This window comes from Anser cygnoides, chromosome 5 (genome assembly GCF_040182565.1).
Source record: "Anser cygnoides isolate HZ-2024a breed goose chromosome 5, Taihu_goose_T2T_genome, whole genome shotgun sequence".
In the NCBI taxonomy this organism is placed as follows: Eukaryota; Metazoa; Chordata; class Aves; order Anseriformes; family Anatidae; genus Anser; species Anser cygnoides.
In genome coordinates, this window is record NC_089877.1 from 14502551 (window position 1) to 14518211 (window position 15661).

General features: G+C 37.1%; 1 protein-coding gene across 1 annotated transcript in view; it reads right to left on the reverse strand.

Annotated features, from left to right (window-relative positions):
* TTC17 (tetratricopeptide repeat domain 17) overlaps window positions 1-15661 on the reverse strand; it is a 58596-nt gene that overhangs the window by 32762 nt on the left and 10173 nt on the right. The window contains exons 2-13 of the mRNA XM_048058320.2: window positions 10807-10896; window positions 8873-9042; window positions 7734-7845; window positions 6482-6613; window positions 5700-5809; window positions 5240-5384; window positions 4670-4809; window positions 4264-4424; window positions 3807-3919; window positions 2150-2290; window positions 1646-1761; window positions 367-541 (exon numbers count right to left, since the gene is read on the reverse strand). Coding sequence (XP_047914277.2) covers window positions 367-541; window positions 1646-1761; window positions 2150-2290; window positions 3807-3919; window positions 4264-4424; window positions 4670-4809; window positions 5240-5384; window positions 5700-5809; window positions 6482-6613; window positions 7734-7845; window positions 8873-9042; window positions 10807-10896 — 1605 coding nt within the window. The remainder of the gene's footprint in view (window positions 1-366; window positions 542-1645; window positions 1762-2149; window positions 2291-3806; window positions 3920-4263; window positions 4425-4669; window positions 4810-5239; window positions 5385-5699; window positions 5810-6481; window positions 6614-7733; window positions 7846-8872; window positions 9043-10806; window positions 10897-15661) is intronic.

Sequence of the window (15661 nt, forward strand, 5' to 3'; positions counted from 1 at the left end):
TACGAAGGACTAAGCTCGGCCTAAAGTTACCATCTTGGTAGAATACAGCAGTTATTGGAAATCTCAAGAAGATGAATCATTTCAAGTGACTTAGAAGTTTTAAAATAAAATAGTGATTTAAAATAGTAAATTATTTTTCTTATTCTATGTGCAGCATTTAAGGGAGGTCAGACAATAGCCTTATGCTGAGTGACAAACTCTCCCTTTCTCCAGCAGTATTAGGAAGCACTTGCTTTCCTTTTTTGGACATGTGGTATCAAGTCATCTTTTAAATATCAGAACCTTTGATGTCCTGAATAAGAATTTTAAGGCGAAAAAGAGATGAAATTTAAAACAGAAGAGAACCAATGAGAACGCATCTCTTACTTGTCTTGCTTGATCATCTGGCATCTTAAATTTCAAATCTAGATTACTGTCTAGTTCTTTGACCAGTAGGAACAGAGATTCATTGTTACGAGCATTGGTAATGGAAGAACAGTCTGGTGCCTGGGTTTCTCCATGCCCAACAGATTCTCTTGCGGTATTTAGGATTGACTGGACTCTAGGAATAAAGAGATCCAAGACAAATCAATAGCACATGCTGCATATCACTGATAAATAAATGTAACAATCAGCTATGAATCAACTGACAAGTCTTCTCTGTGGACTGGAAATGAGCTAGAAATGATAAGAGTTCAAGCACCATCCTCCCTTGACAAGCATTAATGGATAAGGTCTTTATTTCCAACTTTTAAGCTCATAATACCTGTAAACAATGAACTATTCAGTAGAGTCTAAGACACAGAAGGTCCTAATATTATGCTAACAAGGGCTGTATGAAGTTTAGGATTAAATAGGTAAGTGACAAGAAAATGCAAAATTATTTTATAACTAAAGTTTTATTTTGAAAACATCATCAAGAAGTAGCCAGATTATTTCAAAAGAACATTCTATTTAAGGTAACACCATTTTTCCAAAGGAAGCTTCAGGGCATTTGTGGATGGGAACCTCTGCTTTAACAAACGCTCAATACTAGAATCATACTGACTAGGAGAAAAAAAGCATCCCAAGTATCAACACTGTAATGTTAAGTGAATAGAATATTATGAAATTACCTTGACCCACATAAGATAAGCAGCGTAGACACACTTGTTTTACCCTATTTAATAACAAATACTGTTGGCTATTCCATAACTAAGCTGGTTTTGTACCTCTGTCCCAAAGGAATAATCCAAGGCTTTCCACTCCTAATTTTCTGGTCTACACAGCTTGCCATTAACTAAAGCTAAGAGGATGTCCGCAACCTACAACAGTTAATTATGCTTATTAGATAGAGAGAACAGACTTTTTTCTCTTTCTCTTAAAATATACTCTAGAATATGTTCATACCTGCACTTAAACCTTCATTCTTTTAGTAACACCGTAGATAATTCATGTATTCACCTTGCACTAAAAAAAATCAAGGATGGAATTTGGTCTGTTACAGTTACAGCAAAAAAACAGTAAAGGAAAATCACTCATTCACTTGGACAGCCAAAGGAAGAGATCTGAATACATCTGTACCGTTGATTACTAATTGTATCCGTCCTCTCCAGAGAAAAAATGGCCATTCATTAAAACTTTGTGTCAAAATTTATAAATGTGAGTTTTTAAAATCAACACTTGCCTGAATCCCCTGTTTTCTGGTGGCAGGAAATAAGATGGCAGCTCTTCTGGATCAGGAATTTTGGGGAAAGATTTCATGCACTCTGATCGCTGAGGCCAAAGAATATGCTGTTTGTCCTAAGGGGAAAAGGCATTATTTTGATTATTTGATCAACATTTTTAACATTCCAATTAACAATTTAATAAGAAATAAGGAATAATCTGGAGGAAGAGTAGAGATCTTCAGAACTATGATTTTTTATCTTTTCTGGAACAGCATCTCAGTTTCTATTTTTACTCAGCTGTACTGCTTTACTTGCACTAGATTTTTGCAAAGGTAGTGAATAACAACCACCCCCCTCTGCACTGTAGTAGAGTTTTAAATTACTGGAAACTGGTATGCAGAAACCATATAGGCATAGCATAATAAAGAAATGCTACAAATTTTCACACAAACAAGGACAAGATGAGATGCACACTTTCAAAACTCCTCTTTGAAGCAGCAAAACTTATCCTGTTCACTTACTCTATTGGATTCTACACTCCACACTGAAACGATGGAACGAGCAACAGGGGAAGACCGCAAGGACTGGCTGTGATCAGTCTGGTTTGTATCAAGATCGAAATTCAGAGATGTCATACTAGAAGTTGAAGAGTCCTCACCAAACTAGAAACAGAAAAAAACCAGTATTTCATAAGGAGAAGAGATGTTATATTATTGGCTGAATTTCTATGCGTTTTTTCCCCACTACTTTATGTAATTAATCTTACTGATGATCTGAAATTGAGTAGCAGAAAAAAATGGAAATTCAAGTTTCTTGATCCACACACACCACGGAAAAAGCAATATCCATGGTGTAAGTCAGTAATGAAAATACAACTACAAATCACCAAATAATGCTAAAAGGTATCAAGCCAACATTTCTAATAGACCACAAGCTATATGTACAGATATAGACCACGTATCTCTAGTTCAGGTCAGAATTCATGGCTTGCAAAACAACCTTAATAACCTGAATAGGAAAAACATCCAAGAAGAAAACATTGCATAGTTAAAAATTATTATTCCTGTTTTCTTAAATTAGTTAAGAAGCTCCAGAACACATTCCACATTACAAAATACATTAAAGGATAATCTTTATCTGTAGTTCTAACACATCAGCACGGCTGCTTGGGTTTTCAGTGTTAGCATATGCTCTGCTTCCAGCACTTCTCATTATTCCTGTATCAAATTTCCTTAGTGCACTGTCTAGTTCAAGATACACAATTAGCAAATGCTCATGAAACCAGGCTAACACATTATTTTACGGCTGCTAACACACTATTTTAGTGCAAAAAGCACACACTAGATTCACCACAAATGAGCTCTACTCTTCTATCTGTTAATTGGGTATTGCAGTTTTGTGCTCCTTCTGGCAGGAAAAAAACAAAACAATAAATTTGAAGGAACATGCAAAAGTTACATAGTTTGAGTCATATTGATAGCACAATAAACAAAAGAAATTTCAATTCACGGAGGCTGTAGAGACAAATGATTAATACAATATTAAACATATTTTTGAACTATTTTAATGGAAAGTATATTCCTATATAGCGTAATTCTCATTCCATATACCACTTGTACACTTGAAAAGAAAACTTGGAAATCTTTGCCTCTTCATTAACTAATACTTTTCTTGTCCTCTTTGATGGATAATGAATTGGAAAATTCAACTTGTTACGCTCCTACTAGCATTCCTGAAATGTAGTATATTTAAGTGACAGAAAGCTGTAATTCCTCAAGTTAGGAATTTCTGTATTTCCTAGAAATAAATGGCTGTCTGTTCTATGCAGGCTGAAAAAGCGAAGGAGACTACAGAAGTGGCTAGTACCTCACACAAAACTAAGACTTGGGAAAAAAATAATGCATTTAAATTTAAATAACTCTAATAGTTCTCTTTTCTAAGTAAAACAAAGCCTTATTTAATAACAACTCTACAATTCTATAATCCACTGTTGATCTCAGCTTGTATTACTAGCAAAAGAAACTAACATTTAGTACTTTAAACTCTCGTAAGGGGACTAAGCTATTCCTCACTATAATTATGACACCCCAAAGATACCTCCCTTTGTTAAACCTCTCGAAGAAAAAATAGAACAAAAGAACTGCAGGTTAGAACAGTGGTATCAATTCATAAACAAACCTGAACATATTCCACATTTTCAAAAATGTCTCCACGGTGATAGCGAACAGGCTGGTCCCACTGGCAGTGCAAGCTATGCTGCTGGTTGCCCAGTCTACAAATCTGATGGTTCCCTGCAGAGCACAAAACATGTTGCTCTACAATGTAAATGAGGTTTTCAAGAAGAGGAGAAGAGTATACAGTCAAAAAAAAAAAACAAACCGAAACAAACAAAAAAAACCACAGAAAAACCCACCTTCAACCTCTACCGCTTTTTTTAAACCAGCTCAAAAATTTCATCTTTTAAAAGACTCAAAAAACACCTACTCAAGAACAGGTCATAATCACTGGTTTAACAGGTGAAACAGAACAGCCACTAAAGGCCATCAAAATATACAAATAAGTTATGCCCTGACATTAGTCTGAATGCATGCAATTCTTCATTGCTATAATCAAGATTAACTCTAAAAAATTGTACCTAATTGAGCTTCTTTAGCCATCTGTGTCTCATGAATGATGTTCCTCAGGATCTGTTCCTCCTGGATGAGCTTGTACTTGTCTAAAACATCTTGTTGCCTAAGGTAATGGTCATGCTGCTTCTGATATTCCTTCAATTCATTCAAGGTTCGCTGAAGTGATCTTGAAAATTTAACAGTAGAAAAAAATTACTTTTATTGCTTTTTAAAATATAATTTTTCCTATAGTACTGTACATTTTCAGCTTTGTTCTGGATTGCCTTAAGTATTCTTATGAATAACTTCAGCAAATAGACAAAGAAATGTAGAAATTAAAAACACTTATTCTATTTGAAATGTAAAGAAATGCTGCAGCAGGACAATAAATTGAGATTGCATGAACTTCCACTAGGGTGCTTCTTCTGTTACCTATGTTGAGCTTCCAGTTTTTGCTCAAGTTTCTGCTGACATAGGACAGCATGCTTCCTTTTCACAGCTTGCTCAAAACCTGGCTTGGCCTGTAGAGCATGATCATAACACAGGACTGAGTGGTTGTACTCCCCAAGCATCTAAAGAATGATGAAGAGACAACGAATTAGCCATTGTTCTGTAATATTTTATCTTTTTAAAAATTATTTTTAAAGAAATCATTAACTCAGATTTTAACCTGTGGTAACAAGCAGCCTATCTTTTCAGAAACTCAAGCCACTATATTTGTTAAAGGGAGGCTGTAGGATGAAAATATTTTGTAATAATATTAATATAATATTAATATAATATTAATAATATAAATTATTAAAATATAAATTAATATAATATTAATATAATATTAATAATATTAATATAATATTAATATTAATAATAAAATTAATATTTTGTAATGCATGTGGAACACAGGAACACAAGATACACTGTAGAAGACTAAAGCATTACAGGTCAAGCCAGAAAGATTAAATATTTGATTTCCTATGAGTCTTGAAAAATAAAGATAATATTTACTGCGTATATATTTCCCAAAGTGTAGTAGCTGGTAAAGAAGTCGCTGTAATCCAGAGCTGCGTGGACCACAATAGCTGCATCTGCAGAGAAGTGAGCTCGGTGCAGAATATTTGCCAAATTTACCAATGCAATATCTTTATTTTGCCTAAAAACAAACAAACAAACAAAAAGCAAAACCAAAAAAAGGAAAGGAAAAAAAAAAGATTAAAAGAAGGTTAGGCTGTATAAGAATCATGCAGAAGAACACACTCATTCTTCAGTCACATATTAAATATGCAATTTGAAAGAATCAAGTGTCTGAATTACATATATGCCTCATTTAGCACATAAAAACTAAGAACAAGTTAAATTCTTGTTACTTGTTTATTTCCTAGGATACAGTCTTAAAAATTAAAATTTGTTTAGTAATTAGGATGACTAGAAAAACAATCTGAAAAAAATCTTTGTCAGCAATTCTCACCTTGAAGAAAAATGAAGGGCACGCATGGCACATTCAACTACTTGGTATGGTTCGTTTTTTATTCGCCAGTAAAAAGAAGCCATATTATAAAGTACCCAGGAAGAAGAGTTCTGCAGTAAAGAGAAATGCACGAACTATACAATCAACTAAGACATGAACTAAAAGGTCATTCAGGGCTTTAATTACTATGGGATAGAAAACTGAGCACTGATAACTCTAAGTTATCCTTTTCCTCTGGAAACCTGTCATTTGGCCATAGTTGTGAATCTTCAGGAGGAATGAATCAGCATGTAAGTATATGAAAGAAACAGAACTTCTGCCTTTCATACAGGTAAAAATTCAAAGTGAGATGAAATATGAAGGGACAGACAGCTTGAGTTGAAAGAGTTCCTGTATTTTGCAGGAAGACATTTAAAAATTTCAGACATTTCGGTACTACATTTAAGACATTGCAGTACTACCGTTTGTTCTCTAAGTACCCGCATTTTTGTTTAAAAGCTCTTGTTACTTTGACAGGGCAACGTACGTGGCTTGATAGACCACAAAAATAGATGAGTCATTAAAGATGACAGTAAGTATGTACTTACTGGCTTTGCTGAAGCTTTCACCTGCCTCTGCTTACCTAGCAGAAAATGTTTTTGCTCTGCCTTTTGTAACTGAAATGTAAAACCAAAATATATGTGCAAAACTAGTACTGGATCTGACTGCATGTAGTAGGCATATCTTATATTCTGAGACCTTTTTAGCACTCTTTTTGAGTGTACAAGTTTACAGTTTCATACCTTCATTAGTCCATCATAAATACGATGTCCTATTTCTTCTATACTTCTTCCCAGCCTCCGCGACAAGTATGTGAAGATTGGATCTTCTTTAGGTAACAAGGGCGCAGAAAGATTGACTCGTTCTTGGACTCCCTAAAATAAAAATTGAAGATAGGTGTTTGCTGACACTTTAACTAAAAACTAGAGAAATATACACAAGAACATGTGTATATTTTCCTTCCAGGAAAATTTACAGTTTATTTTGCATTCTTATCATACTTTCGTATCAAGATCTTCAAAACTTGACAGGATATTACATCTTCGACATATGAATAATATATATTACTATGGATTGGCAAACACTTGAGCAGTCATTAATATCTTTTCTTCTAAAAGCACCCTCTGCTTGAGGAACGCTACAGGGTAAGTACCAACTCCTGGTAGCTTTGCACATTTGATAGCTACTGATTTCACTAATGACCACTGAGGCACTTAACTCACACTTGTCATGTTACGTGCTATGGAATTACTTGCTTTTCTTTCCTTTCTTCTTTTCTGAACAAAAAAGGTACTTGTTTCCAAATTACACACAAACCCAGAATAGAACTAGAAAACTTGTGTTTCCGTTTTCTTCATAAGAAAATCCTTACTTGTAGATGAAAAATTGTTCTCAAGACTTGCAATAAAAGAAATATCAAGAAATCTGGGTCTGCATTAGAAAATGTGTTCATACATTATTGTTAACAACAGCAATTTTTGCACCACGCTTCTGTAACCATTCTAAAGAGATGAACTACTAAAGAACAATCATCTCATCCTCTGGGTTAGAGTTTGGCATTCAGATATCAAAGGTACGGGCAGGTATGTTATGAACGACTGACAAACATGTAAACCATTTTCTGACCATGAATCTTTGCACATCTTAATGAGGCTGCTTAGCGCTCCCCAATTTTCAACTGAAACAATTTACAAGATATAAGCATTTCCAATGAAAACTGTCATTTTACTGATGAAACATGTTATGAAAACAAAAGCCTGAAAATGCTCTCTAAAATAAGAGAAGAAATAACAAAAGACAATTGTATCTGACAGAAGCATCCTCCTACAAACAGGTCCTTCAAGCAGGGTAAAACTGTGGTTCAAAGAAGTCTAAGACAGTCTCAAAAAATTATATTACCTTTCAACCTTGACTGAGAACTGCCAGTAGGAGTTTTCTGATCCTCTTCCTGATGGGGACAAAAATAAAATAACATACTTCCATTTGCTCGCTTACCCGTAAGTGCTGAAAAGCATGAATGCTGTATGGAAGATCTAGAACTTTTGTACAGTCTGGCTGCTGCAGGTCTGGAGGCACTGGTGACTTTGTGTCTATATAGTCTTCAGGGCTGAGGACATAACATAGTGGACTCCAGATTAAAATACTGTTAAAGTCCATAAAATACAATATTGTAGTTGACAGACATAATATTCTGATTTGACTGTTACAAAGCCTCTTTGTTTGAGTTCATAACACCATTTCTGATGTCTCCCCTGATTTCAGTTGTCTAAAGATGTCATCACTATAAAGTAAATAAATTACTATCTGCTTTTAAAAAGATATCAACATTTGGATAGCCTCCAAAATGCATCACCATCAACCTACTGTATCGCTAGTATGATTAATGATTTATATGCTCATCAAATAACAACGCATGCAGACTAGAAGGCTCAACTGGACACCCCCAGAACAAAACAAAACAAAACATCCCCACAACCACACAACAACAAAGTAGTTAAAAGCCCAAACGAAGGTATCTCAGGATAAAATTAACCTTTTTCCACCTCCCATACTCATCTGATTATGTTCAAAAAATAAAAACACAAAAACAAAACAGTCTTCCCTGAAGATGAATTACCAATGAAGCTGAATGTCAGACTTCTACACATCCTTTATTTGCTAAATGCATGGGATAAAATTTCACCAGGAAGTATAACATCTTGGTCATAAACAGAATTTCATTTAAAATTAAGTCAAGAGAATTCCCACTACAAGAAGTATATCTAGCTCAAAAAAAACGAAAGCACTCAAGCAGATTTGACCCCCTTCTGCATGAAACACTTCAGTTTAATTCATGTGTGCTCTTGTCATTAGGATTACCTTGGTAAAACTGACAGGGAGTCTGGGAGAAGAAATGAGAAGTGTTAGGGTAGTCTCAACAAGTAACATGGATGAGTTTTGGGAGGAGACAGTAGTTCTGAACTGTACCTTTTGTAATTAGGGACAGGTGTTGTTTCAATGTTAGTTCATGTTAACATAAAATAAAACGACTCATCTAAAAGAACAGTCACACGACAGTGTTTTTCTTTTTAATTGCACTAAGAGATTTTTTTTTCCATTCAGAAAAGATCTTAAAATATAAAGCATCTTATTACCGGATATCTTTGCTCTCTAAGGTGATATATGTGCCATCATATAGATCTAGGTCCCCCAAGGGCACCTTTGCTTTAATGCAGTCTGGGTCCTCTTTATTGTGCCGTTGTTCCAGCCCTGTGTCTCTGTCCTCATTTTCCTCTATATGAATCTTTTGAGCAACTAACTGTTTCTGTAGGAATAGAAAAAAAAAAAACACAGAAAAATGTATCCTGATGAAAGCAAAGTGTATAGTAACTAGCAGTTGAACAATCCAGTTATTTCCTTAAAACAAAGTCAATTTGAAGAACATGTAAAATTTTCTCTTAATATTCTGGGAATCTTTCATGATATTTTGTAACATATGTAGGACATTTTTTGGTTTAGATAGAAGATGAATACTTTCAGCACAGATAATACAACATGAACAGGCCTTTATTTCTCCTGCTGTAGCTAAAAAGAAGGCTTATAGCATTTCAATTTCATTGGTGGCCATTCAGAAAAAGAAGAAATAGTAGTTAACAATAAACCAACTTTTCATATTTAGACCCTTTTTCTCCACTTCAGGACATCACAAAATTAGTATCAGAGAGTGCAAACAACATGAACTGTTAGCCATTCAGCATGCAAAGTATAACTGAGGCAGCAGGCCAACAAGAATCGAGACAGAACAATTTTTGTTATGTCAGCTTATGACATGCCTTTGGGGCTACCCTTCACCCCAGAAAGAATGTTATTATGAATAGACAATGGACTAATCATCTATCCTAGGACATTATGCTATATTTAATTCTCACCTAGATCTGCAAACTGAAAACCCACTAAATATCAGAAGGATTTGTACGTGTGAAAAGAAAATTTGCATTTTAAAGCCAAATGTATTTGATAACACACTATTATGCAATACTTGAGATATATGCAGTAATAGCATCTTCTGCAAGATCTTAAAATAAATTATTTCTGCTGAAAGTCGTTTGTATGACACAAATTTTACATTAGTGATTTACAAACCACAAACCACGTCCTGAGGAGCTTAAAATTATTTTTTCCATAATAGCTAAAATGCCCACTACCACAAAAATAAGTACACCTCAGTGAAAAAGATCAGCCAAATATAATCACATATGGGGCAGTCCTGCTTTTTTCTTCCAGTATTCCCCTCTTATTTTCCTGAAGTTATCTCTGGTGTTCATTTAACTTCTCAGTTAGCTAGTTACAATAATCTGACAAAATGAAATCTGGCACAAGAGAAAGAGGAGTGAATGTGTGGCCAAAAGAAAGGCTGAGAGCTATTTGTGTGCCCATCCTTATCATATTTAACCTTGTACAGGTATAGGTTGCCCAGAGGGGTCTCCCTCCTTGAAGATCTTCAAAAGCCACCTGGACACGGTCCTGGACAACTTGCCCTGGGCGGCCCTGCTTGAGCAGGGGTTGGATCAGATGGACCTAGAGGTCCCTGCCAGCCTCAGCCATTCTGTGATTCTGTAATAAAGGGGCTTGAAATAAACCAGTGGTGACCTCCTCTCTGATTTGTCCTAGACAGAGCTACGAAAAGAAGAATGGCCTGAAAAAAACAGTGAGGAGTACAGGAAAAATCACGGTCTACAGGATGTACTCTCAATAGCAGCTACAACAAATCTAAGACAACACCTCTATAAATAGTTCTGGAAAACAGTAGTCAGCAACAAAATCAAGTACATAAATGATTTGTCTTTACTTAAAAGCATTAGGCTTTATGGATAACAACTGGTAAAGAGATGCATCTGGGAAAAATGATAACCAGTTGAGCAAACTTGAGGCACAAAGATCCTGAAATCTGAATAATTCTTCATCCATTCGGTTAAGCAGAACTATGCCAGCAATAACTCTTGTTCCCTGTCTAGATATATCACTAAAACCCCTATGAAATAAAAGTTGTACCTTCAGCAATTTGTAAGTACTTAAAGTTTTGTTTTACCTCCAGTTCTTTGAGGTAGTTAACTGTTGTTTCTTGTCTCATTAGTATTACCAAATCATGTGGGTTCCTCAAGTTCATCGGTGAATCAACCTGCAAGACAATTCAACAGTCCAGGTAAGACATATTCTAAATTAGAGTGATTTTAAAGGATAGGAAGTTATGCTCATTCAACTACAGTTTGTCATTTCAGAGATTTTATGTCCACTCACCATTCATAATATTCCTATATTTTTAATCTGTATTTCCAACTACATTGTAATTGGAGAGTCCAACCCATGCTTTAACTTCAAACCTACTTTGGTTTATTCAGGTGCACAAATTCTAAGCATAAGAGGCAAGTAAAATACCAAAACATTGCTAGGAGTACTTATTGCTGAAGTACTAAAGTACTAGATAAACTGAAAGTGCTACTGCAAAAATCTGTTCTCTCTTACAGCTTTAAAATTCCTCCGTCCAGTTCCTCAAGAGGTATAAAGTATTTCAGCTTCAAGTGAACTCTTCCACACAACCAATTTAACACACAAGCCCAGTATTAAGCCTTTCAAAGATCTATTGCCTTCAGGATGACGAAGTAAATGAACGAAATCAAGAGGTAAGCAGACAAAGATTGAAAACTTTATTATAGAGACTTTGCCACAGCTTCCATAGCTATGCACAAGAACTGGTAGCTCGATAAATTCCAACATTATGGGCAAGTCACAGACACGAGTGGTCACATGCTGACTTTTACTGGTTCCTAAATGGTTTCAGTAAGCTACGGCACTTCCTTCCACAGCTGAAATATTCCAGCCCTGTCCTCACGCCAAGCCAACTCTGGTGCCTGACTGGGTGGGGGAAAGTGACTCCAGTGTTGAAGGCGCGCTGTGGGTCCCACCCCCAGGCTTCCAGTCCTGTTTCCCCGTTCTGTCACTGCGGTAAGTTAATACCTCGTCACCTCTGGTGACTACCTGGCTCTCCTGAGCTAAGTAAAACTCGATAGTTCAACAGGATGTCACCTGCTGCTATTTGTTGCTCTACCTGAACTAGTAAATTAAAATTAGCTCATTGAAGATCCCATGAGAATGAGAACAGAAGCAAGGAAATGGCCAGGGGGATGTGATGACAGGATGAGGAAGGAGGGTGAGAAGAACAGCAAGATCTCCCCTTTCTGCCATTAATTTTTAATGTTGATGAGTTCACCCATTTCATGGAACTGTACCTCAGGCTGTTATGGTAGATGATCTACGGCAAGATATCCCTGGATCTGCTCAGTTTACATTCAAATTTACAGAAAATGGAACCAACTACTGCATAAAGACACAAACACTAACTGTGTGTTAGCACTGATACCTCCCCTACAAGGGCTGCCCACCGCTTTCTGCCTTAATCTGTTTCTATTTTTTAAATTTACTGAAGTAATGGGAGCATTCTTTGCCAGGTGTGATTGCTTTGCTGCCTTTATTTAGTCTATACAAACGTGGTGACATTATAATTTAATGGAAGAGCCTACCACATATAGCAGCAGAGCCTCTGAGCTCCTGCTTTTCTTTTTTTCCAACTTTCCAAACAACTTGGACATATTTCTGGACCTCTTATTGCAGGGAATTGCAGCTCCAGCAGGAGAAGAGCAAATTGATGCTCATTTTTAATGTGACCTCTCAACAGATTAAGCCTCGAGCCAGGTTCTCCTGGCTCTAAGTCAAAGAAGAAGCTCAAATCTACATTTTCTGGACTACTGACCATTAGGCCCACCTTCCTTACAAACCTCCCTACTAAGCAAGGACTCAATCTCCTAAGCAAAACCAAGTATTTGTGTGTTCCTGTGTTCCCTCCACCTCAAAACCAAACAAAGAAAAAAAAACCAAACAACCTACAAGGTTGCTCTTCGCTAAATTTGGCTAAATTTTCCTTTTCAAATCACAAGCTGAACTACTTCTCTCAGCATGCAGACTTTTTGGAGGGTGGCTATCTGCACACTCATCTTCTTCCCCAGTGAATTATTATATCACCAGATGAAGAGAAAGTAATAATTAACTGATACCAGTTACCCTATGAATTTGGAGATTATGGATTTAACTGTTGCCAGCAAAGGGCAATAGAGTATCCACAATAATCCAGAGAAGCACAGAAAATGCAGTAGCAAAAACACCCACAACAAACAATGCTGTTAGTTGAAGTATTAAAGTCCACAGCATTTTACTTACAGTTATATGCCATATTTCCTCCTATGGGCCCCACCTCTATGTTACTCATAAAACGGAGTTATGTAGTGAATGTAGAACTTGTTTGTACCTCATTTGCTGGAGAAATTATCATGGTATGTGCAAGTGAATGAGGTATGAGTTTGCAAAGAAAACAAAGGTAAATTTTACTATTTAAAGCCCTTAATCATGCATTCCAAAACAGCACTGTTCCTCTGACTACTAAAGGCTGTTTGCACAATATCACACTGTCACTAAGAGCAAAGTCAACTACGAGCTCCACTTTCAGTGACTAACTGCATCTGGGGAGTGTTTTTTTTTTGCAGAATATTATGCAGGCATCACTGTTAAGACAGGCTGAGGGAGCTGGGGTTGTTCAGCCTGGAGGAGAGAAGGCTCCGAGGAGACCTCATTGCAGCCTTCCAGTACCTAAAAAAGGGGGCTTACAAGAAAGCAGGAGATAAACTCTTTGTCAGGGAGTGTACTGATAGGACAAGGAGTAATGACTTTAAACTAAAAAATATTAGATTTAGATAAGATATAAGGAAGAAATTCTTTACTCAGAGGGTGGTGAGGCACAGGCTGCCCAGAGAAGGTGTGGATGCCCCATCCCAGGAAGTGCTCAAGGCCAGGCTGGATGGGGATTTGAGCAACCTGGCCTGGTGGGAAGCGTCCCTGCCCTTGGCAGGTGGGTTGTAATGAGATGATCTTTTCTAAAAACCTTATTCCGAAAGTTGAATGATTTCAGGTGACCATTCATTCAGAAGCAGAGTCATACTAAGAGACAGCTTCTGTTTAACTGAGTGGCTCCAAATTCCTATCAACTATCACCTGGCAGCAGAAATCACAAGCAACAAAAGCAGCCGAACAGCAACACCCTTGAATTCACTCATAAAGTTACGTCAATCCACCAGGAAATTATATCATGTTTAGCAGCTTCAGCAGCATGCATGATCTTATTTAGTCTTCAGGTTTTCAACTCCAGATCTGACCTCAGTCCGTCACAAAATGAAGACTTTCTAATGATAGCAAAACCCTTCAACTTAGTAGAAAGTTATTATTATTTAATAATCTTAGCAGTTATTGTCTCCAAGACCAATGCAAAGCCTGAAAAAAAAGCTCTAAAATAAAAAACTTAGTACTGTCAATCCAACGTTGCATTTAGATTTCATCATTTCTGACAATGAAACCTCAAGACTTCCATTGTAAGAAATTATCAAAGACTTCACTGTTAGGTCCCAGATATAAAAATCCACTTAGATCCAATAACTTCTGAACAACAATTTGAATGGGAAAAAAATAAGTAGCAACACTGGTCAAAAATACAAGATTTGGAGAGGAAACTTGATCCAACACAACCAAAGTATTCAAAGCATTTTTGGTAGCTCATAAAGTGAGCTGAATGCAGTGTACTGCTTCTTGTTCTCTTCAGCTTGCACATCTACAGTACAAAGGCATTGTATGATTTTAACCAAGGAAATAAAAAGCATTCAGACCTACAGAGTAATGCCGTATGACACAAAGGAAAACAGACTCTTAACTGAAATCTACAGGAGATCTTATGATATGATGCCTACAAATGAGAAAAATAATGTCAACCTGGCCCTCAGCAGGCATCAGCCTGGAGGACGATGCCACAGAATCTGAAGTGCAGTTTTCTGAGCTGCTAGGGCTGATCCAAAATATCACCGGGCTGCCAAGTGGGGACATCTTCCCTTTTCTTACTATCTATATTCTTAGAGCTCCACTGAGAAACAGCTCATTCAAACCAGGTAAGAAATAACTCAAAAAGATTGTACCATTAGTTCTGAGGCAGACCAGCACACCAGCCCGAACTGGCCTCAGGTGAGCAGCTCTCATCTCGGGGCTAACCCCTGACAACCACAGGCCTCTGCAACTGCCACCAGACAGGCAACCTCCTCTCAGACCCAGCCCAGAGTACTATCAGGACTTGGGGTTTGTTATCCACCATTCTACACCATCCTCTTCCTGGATGGAACACATTTTAGTTTTACAATGCCAACTGTAAAAAGCTGGAAAAAAACAAGAGCTGACCTACTCGGCTGTGAAGATCACCCGTGCTACCTCTGACACCAAGGGTGTCAATTCCACCTCACCACGGATTTACCACAGTGAGCAGGTAGTAAACGAAGCTTTAATGTCAGCATAACCTACACAGCAGAGGTAACAGTATCAACAGTGGTAAAGGTAGGTGGGTAACAGCACCTGCTAAAAACAAGCACTCAGCTCTGACTCCTGCAGGGCCTGTGACCCAGGTTCTCCACCTTTACTGCGTCCTCGCTGCTGGTGCTGCCTGTGCCAGGCTCGCCCACCACCTTTTCACTTTTCTGTGCAGTCATATCCCCAAAATTGGACAACAGTACACTGAACACAAACTTAAGACAGGATAGAGCTTTTCTGTGGGCTGAAAAAATAAAAATTGAAGAGATGGCAACACAAACAGGAGATTCAGAAAAGCCCTCACGGTTTCACTCATTTGTCAAAGAATTCTTTAGTCTGAAAAGCTACAGTCCAAATATGTATTTAATGGGTACCTGGAGGACTGTTCTGGATTACATCTCTTTCTCCCCACTAGAAAGACACTCTAAAAGACTTTAGGTAGATTTTAGAAGATACTGGTTTCATTCAGGCTCATGTCCTGTTTGTGCTTTTAC